Raw genomic sequence first — 23,153 nt, 5'->3', positions numbered from 1 at the left:
GGTTAGTTGCCGGCAGTTGTTGAGCCGCAAGTTGAGCTTCCCCGGACAGGAGAGGAACTAGGCGGGCTGCCCATTGTTCATGCGGCCAGCCCCAGATTTCTGCCGTTCGCGCAAACAAATCCAGAAAGGCCTCAGGATCGTCTGCTACCCCCATCTTCTGTAACGTGAGGGGGGGGCAGCGTGGAGCGGGTGTCCGGGGTCGCGGCTGTGGCCGGCGCGGCCTCCTGGCTGAGGAGGCTCCGGATGGCATGCCGGTCCTCTGCCTGAGCCCGCATGATCTCAAAAAACCGGCGATCCTGGTCCTGCCGGAGCTCAAGCAGGGATTGTTGGTGGCTCTGGTGTAGTGTCGCGAGGGACTGGAGGACCTCCGCCAGCTGGGAGGACTCTACGGGGCGACCCATCTCCATACTTGGATGAACAAATCCCAGGTTTCGGCACCAGTGTAACACTTCCCACAGGAAGGAGGACAGGAAACAGGTGTTCAGCACAAGGTAAGCTTTAAATTCTCTTTATTCACAACGCACAATGTAACAAGCGCACTGAGTTGGCTTGTCGTCTCCTCCCGACTGGAGGCTCTGTCTCTGCTTTTATGCCGCTCTCCTCGTGCTCACTGGAATTAGAGACAGGTGTTAGGCATAATTTAGCTCAGGTGTAAGCGCCCTTACCGCTTTCCCGGACGGGCGCTTGACCACGCCCCCGCTGCCACAGATTCATTGCACACCAACTGAAATATTTCAGGTCTTTTATTGTTTTAATACTGATGATTTTGGCATACAGCTCATGAAAACCCAAAATTCCTATCTCAAAAAATTAGCATATCATGAAAAGGGTCTCTTAACGAGCTATTAACCTAACCATCTGAATCAACTAATTAACTCTAAACACCTGCAAAAGATTCCTGAGGCTTTTAAAAACTCCCAGCCTGTTTCATTACTCAAAACCGCAATCATGGGTAAGACTGCCGACCTGACTGCTGTCCAGAAGGCCATCATTGACACCCTCAAGCAAGAGGGTAAGACACAGAAAGAAATTTCTGAACAAATAGGCTGTTCCCAGAGTGCTGTATCAAGGCACCTCAGTGGGAAGTCTGTGGGAAGGAAAAAGTGTGGCAAAAAACGCTGCACAACGAGAAGAGGTGACCGGACCCTGAGGAAGATTGTGGAGAAGGACCGATTCCAGACCTTGGGGGACCTGCGGAAGCAGTGGACTGAGTCTGGAGTAGAAACATCCAGAGCCACTGTGCACAGGCGTGTGCAGGAAATGGGCTACAGAGAAGCAGCACTGGACTGTTGCTCAGTGGTCCAAAGTACTTTTTTCAGATAAAAGCAAATTTTGCATGTCATTCGGAAATCAAGGTGCCAGAGTCTGGAGGAAGACTGGGGAGAAGGAAATGCCAAAATGCCTGAAGTCCAGTGTCAAGTACCCACAGTCAGTGATGGTCTGGGGTGCCATGTCAGCTGCTGGTGTTGGTCCACTGTGTTTTATCAAGGGCAGGGTCAATGCAGCTAGCTATCAGGAGATTTTGGAGCACTTCATGCTTCCATCTGCTGAAAAGCTTTATGGAGATGAAGATTTCATTTTTCAGCACGACCTGGCACCTGCTCACAGTGCCAAAACCACTGGTAAATGGTTTACTGACCATGGTATTACTGTGCTCAATTGAAACTTCCTATTTTTTTCACATTAATTTAATGCTTCGCCATAGCAAAACCATTCGAAATATCAAAAATCTGTTCACACTTTGGTATCATCAAGGCCTTGGCATAATGTTGTCTAAATGTGGTGCCAGTCTCATGAATCACCCAGGAGTATTTAAAAGTTCAGAGACTGCGCTTTTCAGAAAATCCAAAATGGCCGACTTCTATAGGGCAAGCTAATGACTAAGAGTGAAAGTTGTTTGGCTTTATGAGAACAATAAATGTATCAAGTTTGGTGACTCTAGGTGAAAATGGGGGTGCTACAGAGACCCCGTTACATGCTCATTTTAAAGGGGGAACTACAGAGCCGCCCCCAAGTATTTCAGTACTTGGATCCTAATAAACCCATTCCAATTTGCAACAGTACTTTATTCATAGGAAGTCATCCCCCTCTCACTTCACTGAGCCAACTCTTTCACCGGCCAACAGGCTTAACATCTGTGAAAACCTGTATTAAAGAATAAGCTGTTATGAAAAAGACATTAAGCAAAATGCCATTTAACCACTGTATTACATAGACTGCAATTAACAATTCAAAGAATGGGTACAAAAGTTAATTGCTGTTGATAAATTAAGGAATTAATACAAAAAGTATGCAATACAGATCACAAAAACATCTTCCCAATATGAGAAATCACAGTACTTTGCTGCAAGTACTAATTTGATTTACTGTAATTAGCAAATAGGTATCAATTCATTGGACATGACAATGCATTTAAATTGAATACAAAAAGAAAAGTAATGCTTGACAAAGAGAAATTTAAATATGCAATGCTTTGCTACAAATGATTCTCAGAAACCTCTGTAAAGATATCAAATGTAATATGAAAAACGTAATTACAACCTAATGAATGGGAACCTAAAAAAAGGATGACAGAAATTGGTAAAACTTTGTACATTTTGGCTCGAGAATCCCTTTAACATCGACAATACAGAATTTAAGTGTAAGAGTCAAAAATAACTTGCTCAAGTGTTTGGACTTGCTCACAACAAACCTAAAAAAAAAAAGCAAGTCTGAGAATATGGTAAACAAAGTTGACCCCTGAGTTTCTAATGCAGAACTAGTGTATAAAATATCTCATTACAGTGTGCCTTTTAGTGCAAGCCAGCAAAATATGCTTGATTTAACAGAAGGTATATTAAGATGGCACCAAAGCAGACAACAATTCTCTATGTAATCTTTCCTGTTGGCCGAATCAAAGAGTGGGGCTGGTTTGGACAGCCAAACAATTACGTCAAGTACATCTATTTATAAATCATTTCTCTGTTTGTTTTATTTTTCATAGAAAATATAAATATCCCTGAATGAAACCGATTCACAGTATATTGAGGACTCCAGTGCTACTACCATTTATTATTTTGGGACAATCAAGTGTCTTCAAGGTCTCCAGTTAGTGTATCTTGCATGGCTCCACCTTCCAATTCCTTCACTCACTGTCTTGGTAATTAACTGTCCGTTTGCCTCGGTTTCTGGTTCGGATGCGAGTGGCCCGTGGTGGTTTCCCAAACAATGCATCGCTATCATCATCATCAGAAACAGCTCTCCAATGTTTTCTCGAGCGATCTCTATGACTTCTCTTTAAACTGCTCCATGAATCTGAGCTGTGATCCAAATCTGACTCTTCTGATGCCTCCTCTTCACTCTCAGGGGTGCTTCCATCATCGTTGCTGTTGTAGCTTTCCTTCCGTTTAGAGTCACAATGCATTTCTTGTTGGTAGGTCGCTTTGGGAGGCTTCTCCTCGGACCACCTTTCCCATCTGCTGCGTGACGGACCATTCTCAGATTTTACCCTTGTTTCTGTCTCCGAGTCTATTAAAACATTCTTGAAATGCTCTGAGGATTTTGAACTCTTTCGTTGAGATTCCATGCACTCAATTTCAGCAGTGGTCCTTTTCATTTCTTCAGAATCTGAGGAGCCAATCCGTTTTCGTTTGGAAGAATCCCTTGATGGTTCGCTTTCACAAGCCCTCTTCTTGCTCATTTCATTCTTTGATTGGATTTCCATTTCTGAATTGAAGTCTTCATCGGAGTCCTCCATGATGTAGTTTTTCTTGGGAAGAGCTCTGAGACAGACTCTTTTGGATGCAGCTGTAAGGCAACGTTTCCTTGGAACAACACAAGAAAACGTATCAGAGTCATCGCTTTGTTGCAGGTTCTCTATGCTCTCTGAACTAGAAGCATCTGACCTAACATCCTGCATCTTTTTCAGAGAGTGTGATGCCCACTTTCTGTTTCGGCATGACCTTCTTTCCTCTGCATTATCGCCTTGATTCTCTACATCATCTCTTGATTTATTTCTCTTCCTGTGTGCAACAGATTTTTCTGGAACATTTCCAAGTTCCTCAGATTCCTGGGTTGTTGGTATCAATGCATCTGTGGCTAAGGTTTTCTTGTGGATGACTTGCAGTTTTGAGGCAGAAGCTTGTTCTTGGCTTTCTGGTGGCAATTTACTCCTCTTCAGTTCTTTGACATACTTCTTCCTTCCATTTTGATGAGGGTGCTTTTTTGCATTTGGCACCTCAACATCCTCATCAGAACTTCTTTCTGAATCCTGCTTGCTTGGGTGAGGTGTTGGATTTCGCTCCCTGCAGCAATTTTCTTCCTCTGCATCACTGTCATTCAGTTCTTTTATTTTACTGAAAGCAGCTTTTGCAATCATCCTGGTGGGTTTTCGCCTGACAATGAGGTCTTCCTCCGACTCTTCATTCAAACTTTCATTTAGACTCTGCCCATCATCTGAGTTGTGCTCTCTTTTTTCACGTTGGCATTTGTTACGGTGTCCATTAATGAAAGTAATTTCTAAAAACGGGAAATGAGGAAAATGTCAAAGCACAGTCTACAACTTTAAGGGGAAGACATTTAAGACATACAATATGATTTTCTGTAAAGCTGCTTTGAAACAGTGTATTGTGAAAAACCCTATACAAATAAATACGTCCTGACAACTTTACCTGTCACCACAATGTACAGATTAGCCTTTATTTTCAGTGGCATGTAAAATGCATGGCATTAAGTCAACGTGAAACGGCATTAAGTCAACGTGAACCAGCATTCAGAGACACAGAAGTTACTCTATTGTGACAAATTTCTGAGCGTAACAATATTCAATAAAAAAAATTAAATATGGTGGAAATGACTAGATCATGAAAAATGGCTCAAAGTCAGACCTGAAACTATGATTGCAGTCTATTGTAGATTACCTTAATTTTTTCAGAAATCATGGCCCTTATTCACAAAAAATGTCAAGGCTAAAAGTAGGTCTTGTGTAGCAACTTGTGTCGTGTCACTCATGAGTTTAAGACTAGTAAATCTTTCATCGAAGAGTAATTCATTGAGCATTTTAACACTAAAAGTAGCTCCTAAATCTCTAAGCGTGAATCACAGATGACCTGAAGCATGTCTGCTGTTGTTTATTTCAATTTAATGACAAAATTCCAACTAAATTTAATTAATAAAATTTAAATATATTTGTTTAAATTGTTACATTTAGACAACTCAATTCAATTTGATGGAATTGTTACGAAATAAAAAAATTTAGTTGTTTATTAAATGTAGGAAATGATGACATTATTGTTATTTATGGTCATTGTTGGGCAAGTGATGCAGTAGATGGAATGCATGTACATATCATTACACCAGCATACGATGAAGATGTGTTGACAACTGAAAAATTTTCAAACATGACTAGCATCTTAACGAAGTGGTACTTGACTATTTTTTTTTTAAATTGGTGTATATATTTTAAACCTTCACATTAGAATAATATAATACAGACTATATATTATTATGTAGGCTTTTCTTGAATTTTTCTATGTCTTGGGAAAATTTAAGCCCAGCATCTGACAAAATATAGGAAATTACCACCTGCCATTTGTGGATAAAACTGTTCTGGTGTTTAAACTATTAATTTTTAAGTATCTTCGTACATTTGTAGATATGCAAATTCCATTTGTGTTCCTTTAAAAATATTGACTTTAGCACAAGCCAATTGCATCTGAGTGCTGGCTATAAAGGTGCATATCATTGGTTTGACCCACTTAACGAATACACCCCTTCACTAAACCAGTCGGTCTCGTTTATTTGTGAAGAAACTGAATATCCAGGTTAACTTGAACGAATCAGTCATCATGAACAAGGATCAGCTGACTGGCTGAAAGAGAGGAGGAGCTGCATGTCATTCATTGAGTTCGTCAATCTCATTAACAAGGGGCCGGATGAATTATGAATAAAAGTGAGTGAAGACCACACATTGCAATGACATACAAACATTACTGAAACTATTCATTCTTTTGTAGACTAGTATTGTTGTCTTTTTTTGTACAGCTTGATGAAAAGTCGTGCTCAGCAGTTCACAGTATGATAAATAAGCTTTGCAGTCATTTGTGGGGAAATGCTTCTGATGCTTAAATGCTTCTGATTGCTGAAGTTTCATAGTAGAACTGTATACATGCACATTTTAATAAAAGATCATTAGACTTGTTATGGTCATGAAAGACTACATTTGGTTTAATGCAATTACTTAAAAGATGGTCACTTGGCACCATCTACAGGCGCAAAGGTGTAACTTGTAGAAATACTAAATGAACGACTCGATGAACAAATCTTTTTAGTGAATGAAATCAAAAGACTCTAGTACTAAAATGCGTCAACATCAACACCACTAAATGCTATATAGGTGGATCACAATATTACATTTTGAGGAAAAATTATAGTAGAAGTACATTTTGGGTACAAATTTAAAGCTGAATAGTTCAACATTGAAAATACTACTACCAAACATACCCTTTTTTGGTCTTTTGGTCTTGTCTTTGCCATGAGAAGATAATTCACTAACAGCGCTGACATCACTTTTCTCTTCTTCGCTGGCTGAAGCATCACTTTCATTTGATTCTGTAAGCAGAAGAATACCATGTTAAAAGAAGGACGATCTAAACTTGTGTTTTACTCTCACTCAAAATATTTTGAAAACACAGTCCTAAATATCCTAAGTAATGCTCGTACCCTCCTGAGAAGTGTTCTGTTGCTCAGATTCCGAACTGCTCTGAAGGACAGCAGTACGTTTGCCAGCAGTCAAGTGTTTTACCATGCTTCTACAGCCATCCTCATCCGAGACGTCCTCATTCTCCAGAGTTTCCATGAGTTTTATCTTATCGACTGCTGCCATGGCAGTCTTGCGGGCCCTCGGCCGACGACTGACAGAAGACGACTCTATCTCGGAGGCCTCTGAGCCTTGCGATGGATCCTGCTCCGAGTCGCTACTGGGTTGTGCTCTCTGATGCTCTTGGACTGACGATCTGCTGTGCCCATTAACCTTGGAATGGCTCTCTAATACACAAAAAAGGCAGTCATTCTAGACATAACGTCACCCTTTTTACAAAGAGGGGTTAATTAATAGTTCAATGTATTGTTCAGTCCCAAAAACTAAGACATATTTCTCCACAAGTTGGTGGCCATCCTCAGAGTACTGAGCATTTAACTGCAAGCAGATATGTAATGCGCCTGCCTTATAGGGAACTACATTTAACCACTTTGTCCAACCACCAATTATAAGCTACCAAACAAAAAAGGTCTGTTATCATTATAAAAAGTCCTATAGATGATCCTATAGTTGATTCCCCCCAACAATTAGTATCAAATCATTACAATACAATATTGTCGTGACACAGTGGTGGTAATATAATGGTACTTTGATATAAACCATGTTACTAAATAGGGTTGGCAACTAAGAGCTGTTTCTTGTTCAGAACAGGTTAAATGCCAGAAACATATGATTTTAATCACTTTCAGTTCCATTAAGTTTCCCTTAAGTGCAATTTTCTGCGGAAGATGATTTAACAAAAATACTCAAGTGTTTTCATTCGCAATGGGAGAAAGGTGTCGAGTTGTTCTTGGCAGGCTACTCCGCCTTAAGCCGGTGCCACTCTGCATTTTTTCTAGATTTTTCCAGTGATTTTCAGGTGTGAGCATCAATAACAATTATTAGGTAGAGGGAGATAAAGTGTGCATTAGCATCTGTCAGCAGGAGGTCATTAATCCCTGCTGAGTTATGTTAAAAAATAAAATAAAAAATTTGCTTGATAAAAATTGTTCAGTCACTGACCCGGCCTCCTGTTCTCGTCAAGTGAACAATGAATTTATTTAGTGAAGAGCTGCCAAGACAAGCTGATCTAAATGTTTTCAGCACACTCAGATGCATATCAATACAAACACTGATTGTAATGCATAGAGATTCTGTCAAGTGCTTTCCCCACCTTTTTTTCCTACATTAAATTGACATCAGAAAGGATTAGGAATTAGGATTAGGAATGGGGGCGGGGTTAGGCTATCTGCTGCCAGCCAGGAGCAAACCCAGGCACCTTTGTACAATGGGCATTTCCAGCAGCAACACTGACCTCTAATGCTCTTAAGCATTTATAAAAATACAAAAAAACGCTACCAGTGCAATTTGACAACATTGGGAAATGGCAAATACAGTATATTAAACAGTGGACAGGGTGTGAAGCTAGCACCAGTCACTGGCTGAATCCAGTCCACAAGCTCCTCATTCAAATGCATTTCATGCACAGGTAATTTTGCTCATCTACCCGCAACAGGCGGGTAACCTGCAAGACATCTCGGAGTGACACATGACAAGAAATGCTATTAGTCTAAAAGACATGCGCTTCAAGAAACACACTTTATTATAATTTTAAGGACAGACAAAAGCAGTCAATGCTTGTATCTGAATCGCTGTTTGTTCAGAGACGTGCCTGTCTTGTGGAACAAGTGCATGTAAAGAGTTTTTAAATATATATCTTTGTATTAAAGAAACAAAGACTAAAGTGATTAAATCATAAAGTAATACAATACACGTTCACCTTAAATCTAAAACGGAGTTCTGTTTCTTTTCTTCAGGCAGCATTAACTGCATTACCAAAATGCAATAAAAACACAAATTTGATAAAAGCGCACATTTGGCAGCATTATTTTGGGAACACAAGGGAATTTATTAGGCTTATTTTGATTATTATTGCTTTTACATTTAGAATTGTCTTTAGTTCTGTAGGCTATTAGTAATTTTCCACTTGTTGTCATTGACGGATGCTTGATTGATGGCAAATGGAGCCGTTGGAGACAATACATGTTCAGATTTGGGGAGGTGGTTCAAATTGCAATATGTAAACTTTTTCATGTAATATTTGCCTTTTTTTTTGCCAATGTGTGAACAGCTTGTAACGCAACTTCAAAATTAGCCCTTTCCGGACTTCCTAGGTTGCCTATTACATCTTGGAAACATCCAAGATGGCGGCGCGGTAGCACGCAGCGGCCACTCCGGATCCACAATGGTGCTATTTTTGTTAAAAAAGCCCGACTTTTGCAACACATGGACATCGGAGCAACCGGTGTTCGTGTCTACCATCGCCAGACACTACTGAAATATAAGACTCATGCAAAAACCAAGCTGCATGATGACCTGCAGGAGGCACTACGCGTACTCGGCTTGCTGCGGACACCAGGCCTCCAGCCCTCGGCGTCGCCTGATGCCGGTGGCCGGGGGAGAGGACGTCGTAAGCGGTGTGCAGAAAGCGAAGCGGAAAGAGGGCGGGGGTCCATGCTAGGCTAAAAACAAACCCTAGCCGGCCGGCTCTCCCGTCTATCCTGCTCTCAAATATTTGCTCCCTGGACAATAAACTGGACTATATCCGACTCCAGCAGGCTACGCAGCGTGAGTTTAGAGACTGCTGCATCTTTGTTTTCACGGCGACGTGGCTCAGCGACAGAGTTCCGGATGCCGCCATTCAGCTAGACGGGCTCGCCTCGTTTCGTGCCGACAGAAATACAGCTCTCTACGGTGACTCGCGGTGGTGGCTTGTGTGTTTACATCAACACGGAATGGTGCAAGAACTCTATGCTAGTCTCTAGTTACTGTTCATCGCTGTTGGAGCTTGTGACTGTTAGATGCAGACCTTTTTATCTACCACGGGAATTCACCACTGTTTGCATAACCGGAGTTTACATTCCCCAGCGCTAACGCTAAGGAAGCTCTGTGAACTGTATGGGGCTATGAGCTGAACTGCAGAACGCTCACCCCGACGGACTGTTTATTGTCGCCGGAGATTTCAACCATGCAAATCTCAAGACAGTGCTCCCTAAATTTCATCAGTATGTGGACTTTGCAACGAGAGGGCTGAACGCGCTTGATCTTGTTTACACAAATATCCCAGGCGCTGACTGGGCGGAGCCCGCCCACACCTCGGCTACTCAGACCACATCTCTGTTATGTTAATTCCAGCATACAGACCGCTCGTCAGACGCACAAAACTGCTTCAGAAGCAGGTGAAAACCTGGCCAGCAGGAGCCATCTCTGCTCTTCAGGACTGTTTTGAGTGTACTGACTGGCACATGTTCAGGGAGGCTGCAACATATGGTGATTCTACCAACTTGGAGGAATACACAGCATCAGTGACCAGCTACATCAGCAAGTGCATTGATGATGTCACTTTCTCCAAGACCATCACCACACGCTCCAACCAGAAGCCGTGGATGACTGCGGAGGTGCGCATGCTACTGAGGTCCCGAGACTCCACCTTCAGAGCAGGCAATAAGGAAGCCCTAAGAACAGCTAGGGCCAAACTGTCACGGGCAATCAGAGAGGCAAAGCGCGCACACGCCCAGAGAAGCCACAGTCACTTCCAGGACAGCGGTGACACGCGGCGCATGTGGCAGGGCATCCAGGCCATCACCAACTACAGGACAACATCAGTTGCCTGTGACAAAGATGCCTCCCTTCCAGATGCGCTGAACGACTTCTACGCTCGGTTTGAAGTGCAGAATGACGTGGTGGCGAGGAAGACCACCCCTCCTCCCAACGACCAGGTGCTCTGTCTTACCACGGCGGATGTGAGGAAAACTCTAAATAGAGTCAACCCACGGAAGGCTGCTGGACCAGACAACATTCCTGGCAGAGTGCTCAGAGGATGTGCAGACCAGCTAGCAGATGTTCTTACCGACATCTTCAACATCTCTCTGAGCAGCGCCGTCGTTCCAACGTGCTTCAAGGTCACCACCATCATCCCCATGCCAAAGAAGTCTTCAGTGTCCTGCCTCAACGACTACCGTCCCGTCGCACTTACACCCATCATCATGAAGTGCTTCGAGAGGCTCGTCATGAGGTAGATTAAGACCCAGCTGCCCCCCTCACTAGATCCACTGCAGTTTGCGTATCGTTCAAACCGTTCAACGGACGATGCCATCACCACAACCCTCCATCTGGCCCTCACCCACCTAGACAATAAGGACTCATACGTTCGAATGCTGTTCATAGATTTCAGCTCAGCATTCAACACAATCATTCCCCAGCACCTGATTGGAAAGCTGAACCTGCTGGGCCTGGACACCTCCCTCTGCAACTGGATCCTGGACTTCCTGACTGGGAGACCTCAGTCAGTCCGGATCGGGAACAGCATCTCCACCACCACCACCACACTGAGCACTGGGGCCCCCAGGGCTGTGTGCTCAGTCCACTGCTGTTCACTCTGCTGACTCACGACTGTGCAGCAATGCACAGCTCGAATCACATCATCAAGTTCGCCGATGACACGACCGTGGTGGGTCTCATCAGCAAGAACGACGAGTCAGCATACAGAGAGGAGGTGCAGCGGCTGACGAACTGGTGTAGAGCCAACAACCTGTCCCTGAATGTCGACAAAACAAAAGAGATGGTTGTTGACTTTAGGAGAGCACAAGGTGAACACACTCCGCTGAACATCGACGGCTCCTCTGTGGAGATCGTCAAAAGCACCAAATTCCTTGGTGTTCACTTGGCGGAGAACCTCACCTGGTCCCTCAACACCAGCTCTATCACCAAGAAAGCCCAGCAACATTCTATAGAGGGACTATTGAGAGCATCCTGAGCAGCTGCTCTCTCTCTCTTCCCTCCATCAAAGACATTTACAAAAAACACTTTATCCGCAAAGCAACCAGCATTGTGGACGACCCCACACACCCCTCACACAAACTCTTTACCCTCCTCCCGTCTGGAAAGATATACCGAAGCATTCGGGCCCTCACGGCCAGACTGTGTAACAGCTTCTTCCCCCAAGCCATCAGACTCCTCAATACTCAGAGACTGGTTTGACACACACGTGTCCTGAGTTGCACTTTAATTACTGTCACTTTATAACTGTCTGCTACCTCAATAACTGCTATGTGCATAGAACACTATCTCATAGTATGTTATGTTTACATTTTTAGAAACTGTCATCTTTTTGCACTACTGAGTACTGGTCGGCGCTGCACTGTCTATTGTCCTGTTCATTGTCAGAAATTTGTTGTACTGTCCTGTACTTTTTGCACATGTTTGCACGTGCACTTTATATAGGTATATATAGGTTTTTTATATAGGTATTTTATTTCGTTGTGTTGTCTCATGTGGTCCTGTGTTGGTCCTTTGTTGTTTTTATGTAGCACCATGGTCCTGGAGGAACGTTGTCTCGTTTTGCTGTGTACTGTACTAACTGTATATGGTTGAAACGACAATAAAAACCACTTGACTTGACTATTAAAGCCAGATTATCACACAAAGGGAGCGGGTCGCTTCTGCCGGGAAAATCCAAAGGATGTGATGTTTGTGCATGCTCCCGAGAGCCTTGCCTCAGACAGTAGCTTCTCTTCTGCTATTCAACAGCGACAACAGTCTGCAACACTAGGCAACGTTATCTTATAGATGGAATCCAGCAAACGAACGGCTCCCAATAAAACATCGACTCCTGCACAATCTCGGAGTAAACATAAAACAAAACAAAACAAAAAAGAAAACTCCGTCTGGCTAAGCGGAAACATGATTGTGGTCGAGCAAAAACTAGTGAACATCGGCAGGGCATTTGATTCCTGAAGAGACCTTCGTTCGGTTTTGGGGATCAAAACAGACCCTGAATTGGTGTTCTTCTTATTGGACAGGTAAGCTTACATAACTGCAAAGCATGTGAAATATAGTGCCATATGTGTGTAATTTTAGCTAAACTACAATAACACATGAAATGAATGCTAGACAATGTTCAAGAATGCAAAAAGCTCCATTCATTAGTGTAACGCAACTTGGTTATACAGAAAATATATACAATCTATTATTATAAAACAATAGTGCATCGATATATCAAAATGACAATTAATAAAAGATAACAACTATTGATAAAGCTGGCTAGCTAGCTAATGCCGATATAGGCAGTCAATCATATAAATGCAGTCAATGTACCATGCAAAGAAAAGTGATTACTTCAAACTACAGTCCTGCATAGTCAGACCTATATCCACACTTTGTTTTAGCCCTGTTCCAGCACTGGAGAGTTAAATATACGGTCTCAAAGTTTCTAGTAAAACAATCATAACTGTGTCATTTTAATTATGCTACCTCGTCTGTTAGCATGATGCCAGTGAATCACGTTCAGTCTCTTTGTACATTACGTTTTTGTTTCGGCCTGTGCTCACGCAACAGGTAGATGGCTGCAGTTCACTTAACGGCCACAGGTGTCATTAATAACAAAGGTTTCTGAATCTTACATACTGCAAATTTAAATAAGGTTTTTATATGTTTTTCGTGTTTCAATAAATACATTTTTAAAAGCGAAATCAATAAAACAAAAATAATTCACCATCCCTTTGCAGGGGGGTTGACGATGTAATCGGATGTTGCAATAAAATCGATAAAATGCTGTTTTACATATCGCCCAGCCCTAAAACATAACAGTCTAAACTGTCTCTGGAACAGTTACGGTTTATTTAATGTTGTACTTCAGACTTTAATTACTTAAAGGAATGTTCTGGGTTCAATACAATTTATGCACAGTTGACAGCATTTGTGGCATAATGTTGATTACCACAAATTTATTTCGTCCATCACTTTCTTTATAAAAAAAAAAAAGCAAACAGAAATCAAGGTTACAGTGAATACACTTACAATGGAATTTAATGGGGCCAATTTTTTTAGCGTTTAAAATGGCACAAATATGAAGCTTATAATTTTATAAAAGCACTAGCATTAATTCTTCTGTAAAAAGCTTGTGTATATTTGAGCTCTAAAGTTGTTTAAATGTTTTGTCATTTTAAAGTTTGCGGACGTTACATGATCATGGCAACAAAGTTGTCAAACTGGCTAAAACTTAACACAGACAGGAAAGGTGAGAAAGAGATTTAAATCACACTAAAATCATGTTAACACACATATATGCTTGTGGCTATACTTTTGACACAGTGAGTATTTTAACATTCAAAAATTGTCCCCATTCACTTCCATTGAAAGAATTTAGCTTTTTTTAAAGGAAGACTAAGTCAAAATGTATTTGTGTGGTAATCAACATTATGCCACACATGCTGTCGATTGAGCTTAACTTGTATTGAACTCGGAACATTCTTTTAATTGCAGTTCCTGACTGGTTATTCATAAGAAAATGTGTAGTAAAAGATACACAAATGTTTATTGTAATAATTGATATTGTATTTAACCAAAATGCAATATGTACACTATATCTTGTTTGTTTAGATTTTTTTTTATTTATTTTTTTTTAAATATAGTTAGAATCAATTAATTATTGGATTTATACCTATAAAAATTCTGCAAACAATACATTTATTTCTGATTTGTTATATCTGCTCTGTAGAAATCTGAAATGATCTCATAAATTGTCAACAGGCTGCTAAGGGCAGTAAATGCAATAAGAATTGCATTTCTTATTTACAACTAAATCTTCCTCAAAAGTACTAAAAATAAATGTTACTGGAATTGTTACTAGAGTCATTAAGGAACCATAATCATTAAATGACAAAAAAAAATTACCATCTTTATAGATTGAGTGTCCTCTTATTTTTGGCCATGTATTGTACAAACACCACCATACTACATACTATGGTTCTACAGTATATTTGTGAAACTATCCAGGAACGTAATCTGCAGGAATGCAAAACAGTCAGCTCATAAAAGGCACACAGAAGGATTTGGTAGTCTGAAGGCAGCAGTGTCTTACTGTGTCTTGCTCCTTTATTCTGTGCAGCTCTTCTTGTAGCTCTAGTCTCTCGCCTGAAACCATGAGACGAGGGCAGCTTGTCCTCTTCAGACTCACTCAAAGACTGTTTGCTGTCACAATCAGACCCTGTATCACCATGAAAGAAGCACAAATTATCTTTGAAAAAACTTTTGGTGCTAGAGTTCTATTTCCTTTTTTTTTCTTTCTCCCCTTTTCTCTCCAATTTGGAATGCCCAATTCCAATGCGTTCCAAGTCCTCGTGGTGGCATAGTGACTCGCCTCAAAAGGGGTGGCGGAGGATGAATCTCAATAGCCTCCACGTCTGAGATGGTCAATCCGTGCATTTTATCACGTGGCTTGTTGGGTGCATTACCGTGGAGACGTAGTACGTATGGAGGCTCACGCTATTCTCTGTGGCATCCACACACACACACACAAACTCATCACGCACCTCACTGAGAGCAAGAACCACATAGCGACCACGAGGAGGTTAATCCAACATGACTCTACCCACCCTAGCAACCAGGTGAATTGGTTGCTTAGGAAGCCTGAATGGAGTCACTCAGCACGCCCTGGATTTGAACTTGAGAATCCAGGTGAGAGTTCTATTTCTTAAAGGATTATGTGAAACTTTGTGATAGTGCAAGTGGCTATGTCTTACCAGATGAAGATGAGTTGCTCCGTCTGAAGCCATTCTTGGATTCACTGCCTCTGCGACGCTCTGGTGCAAACACTTTGGCTGAGGTAGATTTAGTTATAGACTGTTCTGTATTTTCCTGAGATTTAACAGTAGCCCTCTTTTGACTATGGCCAGAAAGAAAAAAAATAACAGATTAATTGTATTCTGTATGCAAACTAATAAAAACAATTAAAATAAAAAAACAAGAGAGCAAATGGAATTAGAGAGAACAGAGGCAGTGAGATCAGATCAGGCATACCACTTGGATTGTTGGCTGGAGGAAGCAGACTCCTGGTGCTGCAACTTTTTCCTGAATCGCTGACTGCGCCGCAGCTTTGAGCTACTTTTGACAGCAGTCTTGTAGTCAGAAATTATATTTTGTATTCTCTCCTCAAAAAACGCTGAGAGTCGCAAAGTCATACTATAAATCTGTGAAGTCAAATGACACAAGCGTTTCAACGATGATATGCATCTACAAGGACTGAGCAACACTACGTTTTTATTTTTTAACAGTGAAGCTAAACTATGAGAGACATTGCCACATTACCTTTGACCGTTTGTTTGGTGTGTAGGCTTTAGCATTGGCAAAAATAAGCCTGGTGTCCTTGCAAAAGTCAGTGGGATTTTCGTAGCAGTTGTCTTCTAGATTCTGCTGAACAGTTCCAAGGTCCATGGGCTTATAGATAATATCAAAATAGTCCTGGAGGACACCAAGACACAATTTGAAGAATGTTACCTACATATTGTAGCAATCAAACTATTTAGCCTCATGGCAAATGGAAATCACACTTCAAGCTTGCAGTCCTGTTGTATATAATGTATGCTCCTGGGAGACTGTGGCAGTAACAAACCTCATATTGCATTTACAAAACCGTTTCTTTACCATGACAGTAGTTGACATGAAAGAGAAAACTGGCTGTAGAGGACAATTTATGCAAATGCCCACTGTAGTGCCCCTAAAGGAAACACATGAGACTTCACTGCATTCAGACACATTTCGGAACACAACAACCTTTAAAATCGAGCTTGCTTAGTTTGGAGCAACTGCAGCCATGTAATTTCAGAGTATGTTAGAGCCTTAAATTAATAGTTCACCCAAAAATGAAAACTCATATTTTTGTGTATGCTCACGTTGTTCCAAACCCATCAGACTTATTTTCTGATGTTTGTTATATATGCTGTTATATATATACACACACATGCTAGTCTCTATGGAAATTTTCATGGTGAAATCAGGTTAAAATATAAAACAAGTAAAACAACTAACCAATATATGATGTTTAAGATCCATTTTTCAGGCATGAAAACGGTGAAAAAGGTGATAAGTAATAGCAGGTTTTTCAAATGTTTATCTTCAGTTGATTTGTTTGTTGTATTTAAAGATTATTATTTTTTAGGTTTAAGCTTCAAGTAACCCTTTCAAGTAGTTTTAATAAGGAAACTATAGTAAAGTGTACCAAACAATTTGGACAAAATTAGTTTCACAAAAGGTATCTTTAGCTGAAAGGTGAGTGGTTTGAACTGGCCATTGTTCAAACATGGGTTACAGAGATATGTTAGTGTACCCCTTCTCCCATTAGAGGCCAGGGACTAAAAATGGTTCGAGAAATAAAAAAAACAAAAATAAAGAGAATGTTTTGCAGAATGTAAACGAAAACAGGAACAAAGTGATTTTCAATTGTTCCGGACTGAAAACGTTATTTTAAAATGCTGGTAACCAGTTATAACTGGTTAATTTCCTTCTGATAATTTTTTCATGAAACTAAAAGGTCAAAGGGTTTATCAAAGTACATTTTTGAAACTACACCACTTCATGTTGCCCAAAAAAAAAAAAAAAATGAAACATGTGCTTTAATCCTGAAGGAAACTGCTGCGTCACACATTTCTTTACCTATTTGTCCATTGTGGAGGTCACATTCTATGAATGAAGACCTTTTTAACAACTATGTATAATTACTACATATACTGAACATGCATGTCTAATCCAGATACAAGGAAAACATTATATTTATGCGGTAAAAATTCTCAATTGTTTCCAATTATTCTGAGAAATATTGTTAAATATGATGCACAAACACAGATTTGATTCTGCCGGGTTTTGACTGAGAAGCAGATTTGAAATAAAAATGTTATGTCTGAAATAACTGTTAATTACCTGTATGCTTGTCATGATTTCTACGTTGATAAATCCACCACTTAGGGGAATTACTTTTTTTTAAGCTTATTTTGGTGAGGCTAGTGGCTTATTTTGGGCTTGTTATTCCAGACCAGAGGCCTGTACAATGAATCCGGATTTGGTGGCTAGCCAGATAAGTTTTAGTTTAGTTTGCCTCAACCCTAGATTTTAGGTACAATTAAAGTTGTTCAGCTTTTAGTGGTTTTCATCGCTATAGCAATTTACGCTACATGGCTAATCTGCTCCAAACCAGGTTTCCTTCTGGATTACAGATCGTTAACAGATGCTGAACCAATCAGCTGAGTAAAATGACATCTCTGACGCAATCAAGTCACTCCACCATGTCTCTTAAAGCACACTTTACAAATAACACCTTAAAAATCCACTCTACATAATAAATTATTTATTTGAGAATCTAAATGTGTTGTATTTTATTTAAAGTGTATTGCTTTTCATTTACCCTCATTAGCCATAGCATAAAATATCTTTGAAAATATAAACATAATATTTTAGACTAATATATATACACATACACACATATACATAAATATATATATACACATATATATATACATACATATATATATATATATATATATATATATATATATATATATATAAAAACAATATGACACCTGCAAAAAAAAAAAACAATAGTTTTTAAAATATTAAAAGCTCATGATTGCTATGGAAGGGGTGAATGCCACAAAAACCTCTTTATTTCATGGACTCAAAGTTGGACAGTATTTTACTTGAAGTTATAAGACAAGCAATAAAAATACACAAAATACATCTTTTATAAATAAGAACAAATACGTGTTATTGCATACCAATTGTTTTGCATACAGTATTCTAAGTGCTCACTTTTTAATTAATCAATAGTAGCCTTTTTTATTTTTGCTTATTTTTTTATTTTTTTTACTAAATACAAAGTAAAAATTGTACATCAATAAAACTAAAAAGACCATGTTATTTTGAATAACCAGTCACAACATATTCTATAAATAACATGTGTAATTCATTAATTTACATGTTATATTTTATTTCAAATAAAGTGAAAAGTTAAGGTATCACCTCCTTTTTAAAAAAATAAATATTAAATGAGATCATACCTCATATTTTAACTAATAAGATTCTCAAGGAAACAATTCATCAAAATTAATTTATAATTGAATAAAATAAATAAAAATTGAAATTGTGTGGGTCCTGGTTTAAGCCAATTTTTTGTAATCTGTTTCAAAGCTATTACCCTAAATATATTTTGTTCAGTTTTATTTCTTAAGGACAATGGCATTTTACCTAAAATAAGTTTTTCTTGATGCATTTCTATTCTATGCAGTTAAATATTATATTAACCTGTTTAATCACTTCATTCCAATACGCTGTCAATTTAGAGCACTCATATTAGAATATGACTGTAATGAGTCTTTTCCCAAAATTTCTCCAACAATCCCCTTTCATCATGCTATTGTATTTACTTTGAATAACAAGTGTTATAAAATAAATATTCACAGAGTTGTCCCATAGCCACTCCTTTGATATCTTGGCTGTTTGCTTAGGGTCGTTGTCCTGTTGGAAGATGAACCTTCACCCAGTCTGAGGTCCAGAGAGCTCTGGAGCAGGTTTTCATCAAGGATGTCTCAGTACATTGCTGCAGTCATTTTTCCCTCGATCCTGACTAGTCTCCCAGTTCCTGCCGCTTAAAAACATCCCCACTGCATGATGCTCCCATCACCATGCTTCACTCTAGGGATGGTATTGGCCAGGTGATGAGCGGTGCCTGGTTTCCTCCAGACAGAAGAGTTCAATCTTCGTTATATCAGACCAGAGAATTTTGTTTCTCATGGTCTGAGAGTCCTTCAGGTGCCTTTTGGCAAACTCCAGGTGGGCTGTCATGTGCCTTTTATGGAGTGGCTTCCATCTGGCCACTCTGCCATACAGGCATGATTGGTGGAGTGCTGCAGAGATGGTTGCTCTTCTGGAAGGTTCTGCTCCCTCCACAGAAAAACACATGAGCTCTGTCAGTGTGACCATCGTGCTCTTGGTCACCTCCCTGACTAAGGCCCTTCTCCCCTGACAGCTCAGTTTTGCCGGCGGCCAGCTCTAGGAAGAGTCCTAGAGCTCTAGGAAGAGTGGCCTCTATCTTCCATTTATGGATGATAGAGGCCACTGTGCTCATTGGAACCTTCAATGCTGTAAACATTTTTCTGTAACCTTCCCCAGATCTGCGATACAATCTACAAATTTCATTTATTTCTTTTTAACTTCTGTCAATAAATATCTTACCTGTAAATAATAATAAAAAATAAAAAAACTATATTTGGATGCTCATTTTTGTTAGGTTTGAAAAGGTATCCATTCCTTTATCAGTAAACAGTTGGTGATATATTTTCAGAACTCTATCTGCCCAAAATTTAAATGTATTATCTAATCTATTTGGCATGAAATCAGGATCTTTAGCAATTTCTTATAAATTAACTAATCCTTTCTTAATTGTAGTATTTCTAACCAAATTCTGAAAGTACTATTAATACAAATATTATCTATTGATTTCAATTTGTTGCTTTGTTTGGGTAGGAACAGGGATAAAACTAATATCATATCAATATGGGTTGAATTTGGGCAGATTTGTAATAAATTATTACATTTGGGAATTCTAGTCCTTCAAGCCTTTTTGATTTATTCTAGGTTTCCTATTATCCCATATATATTTACAAAGTAGTTTATTCCATTGTCTAAAAACACTTATTTTATATATACTTTTGATAAAGGAAAATAAACTTAGGGATAATATTCATCTTTATAGTCTCTATTTGTTTTGTAATCAATAGTAGCCTATATTTATTTGTAATCGTTTTGAATGATATATAAAGTTTCCAATTCAAATAAATATACAGTGAGGAAAAAAAGTATTTGATCCCCTGCTGATTTTGTATGTTTGCCCACTGACAAAATATGATCAGTCTATAATTTTAATGGTAGGTTAATTTGAACAGTGAGAGACAGAATAACAAAAAAATCCAGAAAAACGCATGTCAAAAATGTTATAAATTTAACTGAATTTTAATGCGGGAAATAAGTATTCGACCCACTCTCAATTAGAGATTTCTGGCTCCCAGGTGTCTTTTATACAGGTAATGAGCTGAGATTAGGAGTATCCTCTTTTTTTTTTTTTTAGAATCTCTCTCATCACTGTTAATATAGTGAAGATAGTGAGTTAAGACTATACATGTTTAGACCCCAGCATGTTCAGTTCTAAATCTGAGGTAGGTCATCCTCTCACTAAACATTTTACACATTAGTGTTACTTGACCATTTATGTTAAATCCTACACTTTCCATCTACTTCTCAGAAGTACTGTCAACAGTATTATATATTTACAACAAGTATAAATTGAGTCAGATATATCTTATTGTAGTCAGAAAAGTAATACAATTATGTCATCTTTCAACCGCTTTTTGTTCAGGTTTTTGGTTCAAAATAGCAGTGTAGGCTTCCAGCCTTACAAGGAAATTATTGGTGGCAAATTTACTCTACAGTCTACTATATAACAGTGGACAAATAATCAAATTCCAGAGTCCCTAAAATCGAATACATCAGGTGAAGACAGATGGATAGCCTATTGACTTAACATAATGCCACTGATTGTCCATATGGGTCAAAGCAAGGGAGACTCACCGGATATTCTGTCTGATCTACGGCAACCCGGAAAGGCTCAGAGTCCTCACACCCAAACATATAGTCCAAGAGATCCTTGCAGCTGCTCTTCCATGTGTCCCTGTCATGCACAACCTCGAGTGTGGGCTGCAGAGACCAGAAGCAGCAGTGTCTTTAACACATGCAATTATTTCATTTGCTCAAACTGCTTCACTCCTTATAAGTGGTTGAATCTCACAAAGCCCATCAAAGCTACATCTAGATCATATTTCAACCCAAAACCAAAAAGGAACCAATTATATTTAGCAATAAAGAAAAAGCCTATATTGCCCATGTTCTATACTATTAGATTATAAGGACTATTAGGGATAAAAATACATTAAGATTTTTTACATTGTGAAATAATGTTCAAGGAATAGTTCACGCAAAAATGAAAATTCATTTGTTGCTTAAAATCACCCCTGTGTGGTTATAACCCTATATGATTTTCTTAACACAAAAGGTAGAAATTGTGAAATAAATTTGTACTCCGTCATACAAATCGCAGTTTATGGTGACTACCTCTTCAAGCATCAAAAAGGACAGTTTAAATCAGAAGTCTAATATATTATTGTATGCGACTCATGCCTTGTTCAGCCACCTATATCTCTCTCAGTTTGAATTCCAAGTACTCTGGTTCAACCAAATAAGCCTGGGCATAGAAATGCATCTCCTTTGACTTCAAACTCTTCAGACTTGTTTTGTAAGTTTGGTTCTCTGGTTTTTGTGCAGCTGTGTTGTGTCCTGCTGTTACTATTGCTTTGGTGCACCTGGTATAGATAAACAAAAAAGTTCTCGCTTGAACACATCATCTCACCACCGGGGGCTGTGCATTCTGTTGCTCTTGTGCACTCTCATGTACGTGCACAAGAGAGCAACAATCGTGGAAGATTTTCCCGAAATAATTAGGGCTGTGAATCGATTAAAATGTGTAATTGCACAGTTTTCGGTGATTAATCATGATTAAATTATGGTATATAATACATAACAAAAATCATAAATATATTTACTTTATACAGGTACTTTGTCACAAAGAACTTGCAAGAAATTAGTTTGTCATCATTTATTTTAATTATTTAAATATGTACATGTTAAAATGTTCTCTCTTTGTTTTTTGTTGCTGAAAGTTAGACACATTTTTACAGTTTTAATATTTGATACAAGTATATGTTTACATGCCATAATATCAGTGAACATTTTGTAATTACTGTTATGGCAAAATCTCTGCTGTTTTCCAGTGGACATTTTTTAAATAATAGGATCAAGTGGGCAGACAAATCAAATCAATCTTTATTGACAAGAGAAATGTAAGTGTACATTGTCAATGCATTATTAGACACTGTACATACAGATAAAACGCACTGAATGCTTGCTGAACGGACAGATACTGCGGTCTCTATCACGAGTGAGCGTTTTCAGGTGATGTGAAGATACGGCAGCTTGCCCGTATCTCTTGATTGCCTGGTTCACCACTTGGAGGATAAAATCTCCAGTCTCTCTACAGAATATCCACTCCCATGTTTAATATGCTTGTGGCATGCGTTGCACTAAATTAAAAAAAAACTAAAGCGTGCGCTGCTCCATACAATTCGTTTCTGTGCCATGAGGTGCAGTTGAGCTTTAAATTTATATATGGCAATTTTAGCCAAAGAGAGTGTGAAAAAACATTAGTGAACTTTTGCCCATTGCACAAAGATGCCTGGCAGCCAGCAGTTGCCCTAACCCTGCTCCCACCCTAATCCTAACAATATAGAGCTTATTGCAGAGTAGACTGTAAGGGAAGAGGGAACACTTGGGACACCTTTCTCCAATCACGTGACGTTTAAAAAAAATAAGATGGATACTGCATTAAATTGCGTTACTTTAACAAATGTACACACAATTTCCCAGCCCTATAAATCATACA

The 23,153-nt window shown here is 39.2% G+C and overlaps 1 protein-coding gene across 1 annotated transcript in view; it reads right to left on the bottom strand.

Annotated features, from left to right (window-relative positions):
• Positions 1-1,622: 1,622 nt before the first annotated feature.
• Positions 1,623-23,153, bottom strand: part of LOC127631585 (bromodomain and WD repeat-containing protein 3-like) — a 60,052-nt gene continuing 38,521 nt past the window's right edge. The window contains exons 35-42 of the mRNA XM_052109818.1: positions 21,230-21,355; positions 15,923-16,075; positions 15,635-15,804; positions 15,358-15,500; positions 14,697-14,822; positions 6,700-7,023; positions 6,481-6,588; positions 1,623-4,497 (exon numbers count right to left, since the gene is read on the bottom strand). Coding sequence (XP_051965778.1) covers positions 3,125-4,497; positions 6,481-6,588; positions 6,700-7,023; positions 14,697-14,822; positions 15,358-15,500; positions 15,635-15,804; positions 15,923-16,075; positions 21,230-21,355 — 2,523 coding nt within the window. The 3' untranslated portion in view covers positions 1,623-3,124. The remainder of the gene's footprint in view (positions 4,498-6,480; positions 6,589-6,699; positions 7,024-14,696; positions 14,823-15,357; positions 15,501-15,634; positions 15,805-15,922; positions 16,076-21,229; positions 21,356-23,153) is intronic.

This window comes from Xyrauchen texanus, chromosome 38, assembly GCF_025860055.1.
Source record: "Xyrauchen texanus isolate HMW12.3.18 chromosome 38, RBS_HiC_50CHRs, whole genome shotgun sequence".
In the NCBI taxonomy this organism is placed as follows: Eukaryota; Metazoa; Chordata; class Actinopteri; order Cypriniformes; family Catostomidae; genus Xyrauchen; species Xyrauchen texanus.
Note: the sequence above shows the minus strand (reverse complement) of the source record. Positions and strands in the feature narration are given on the sequence as shown.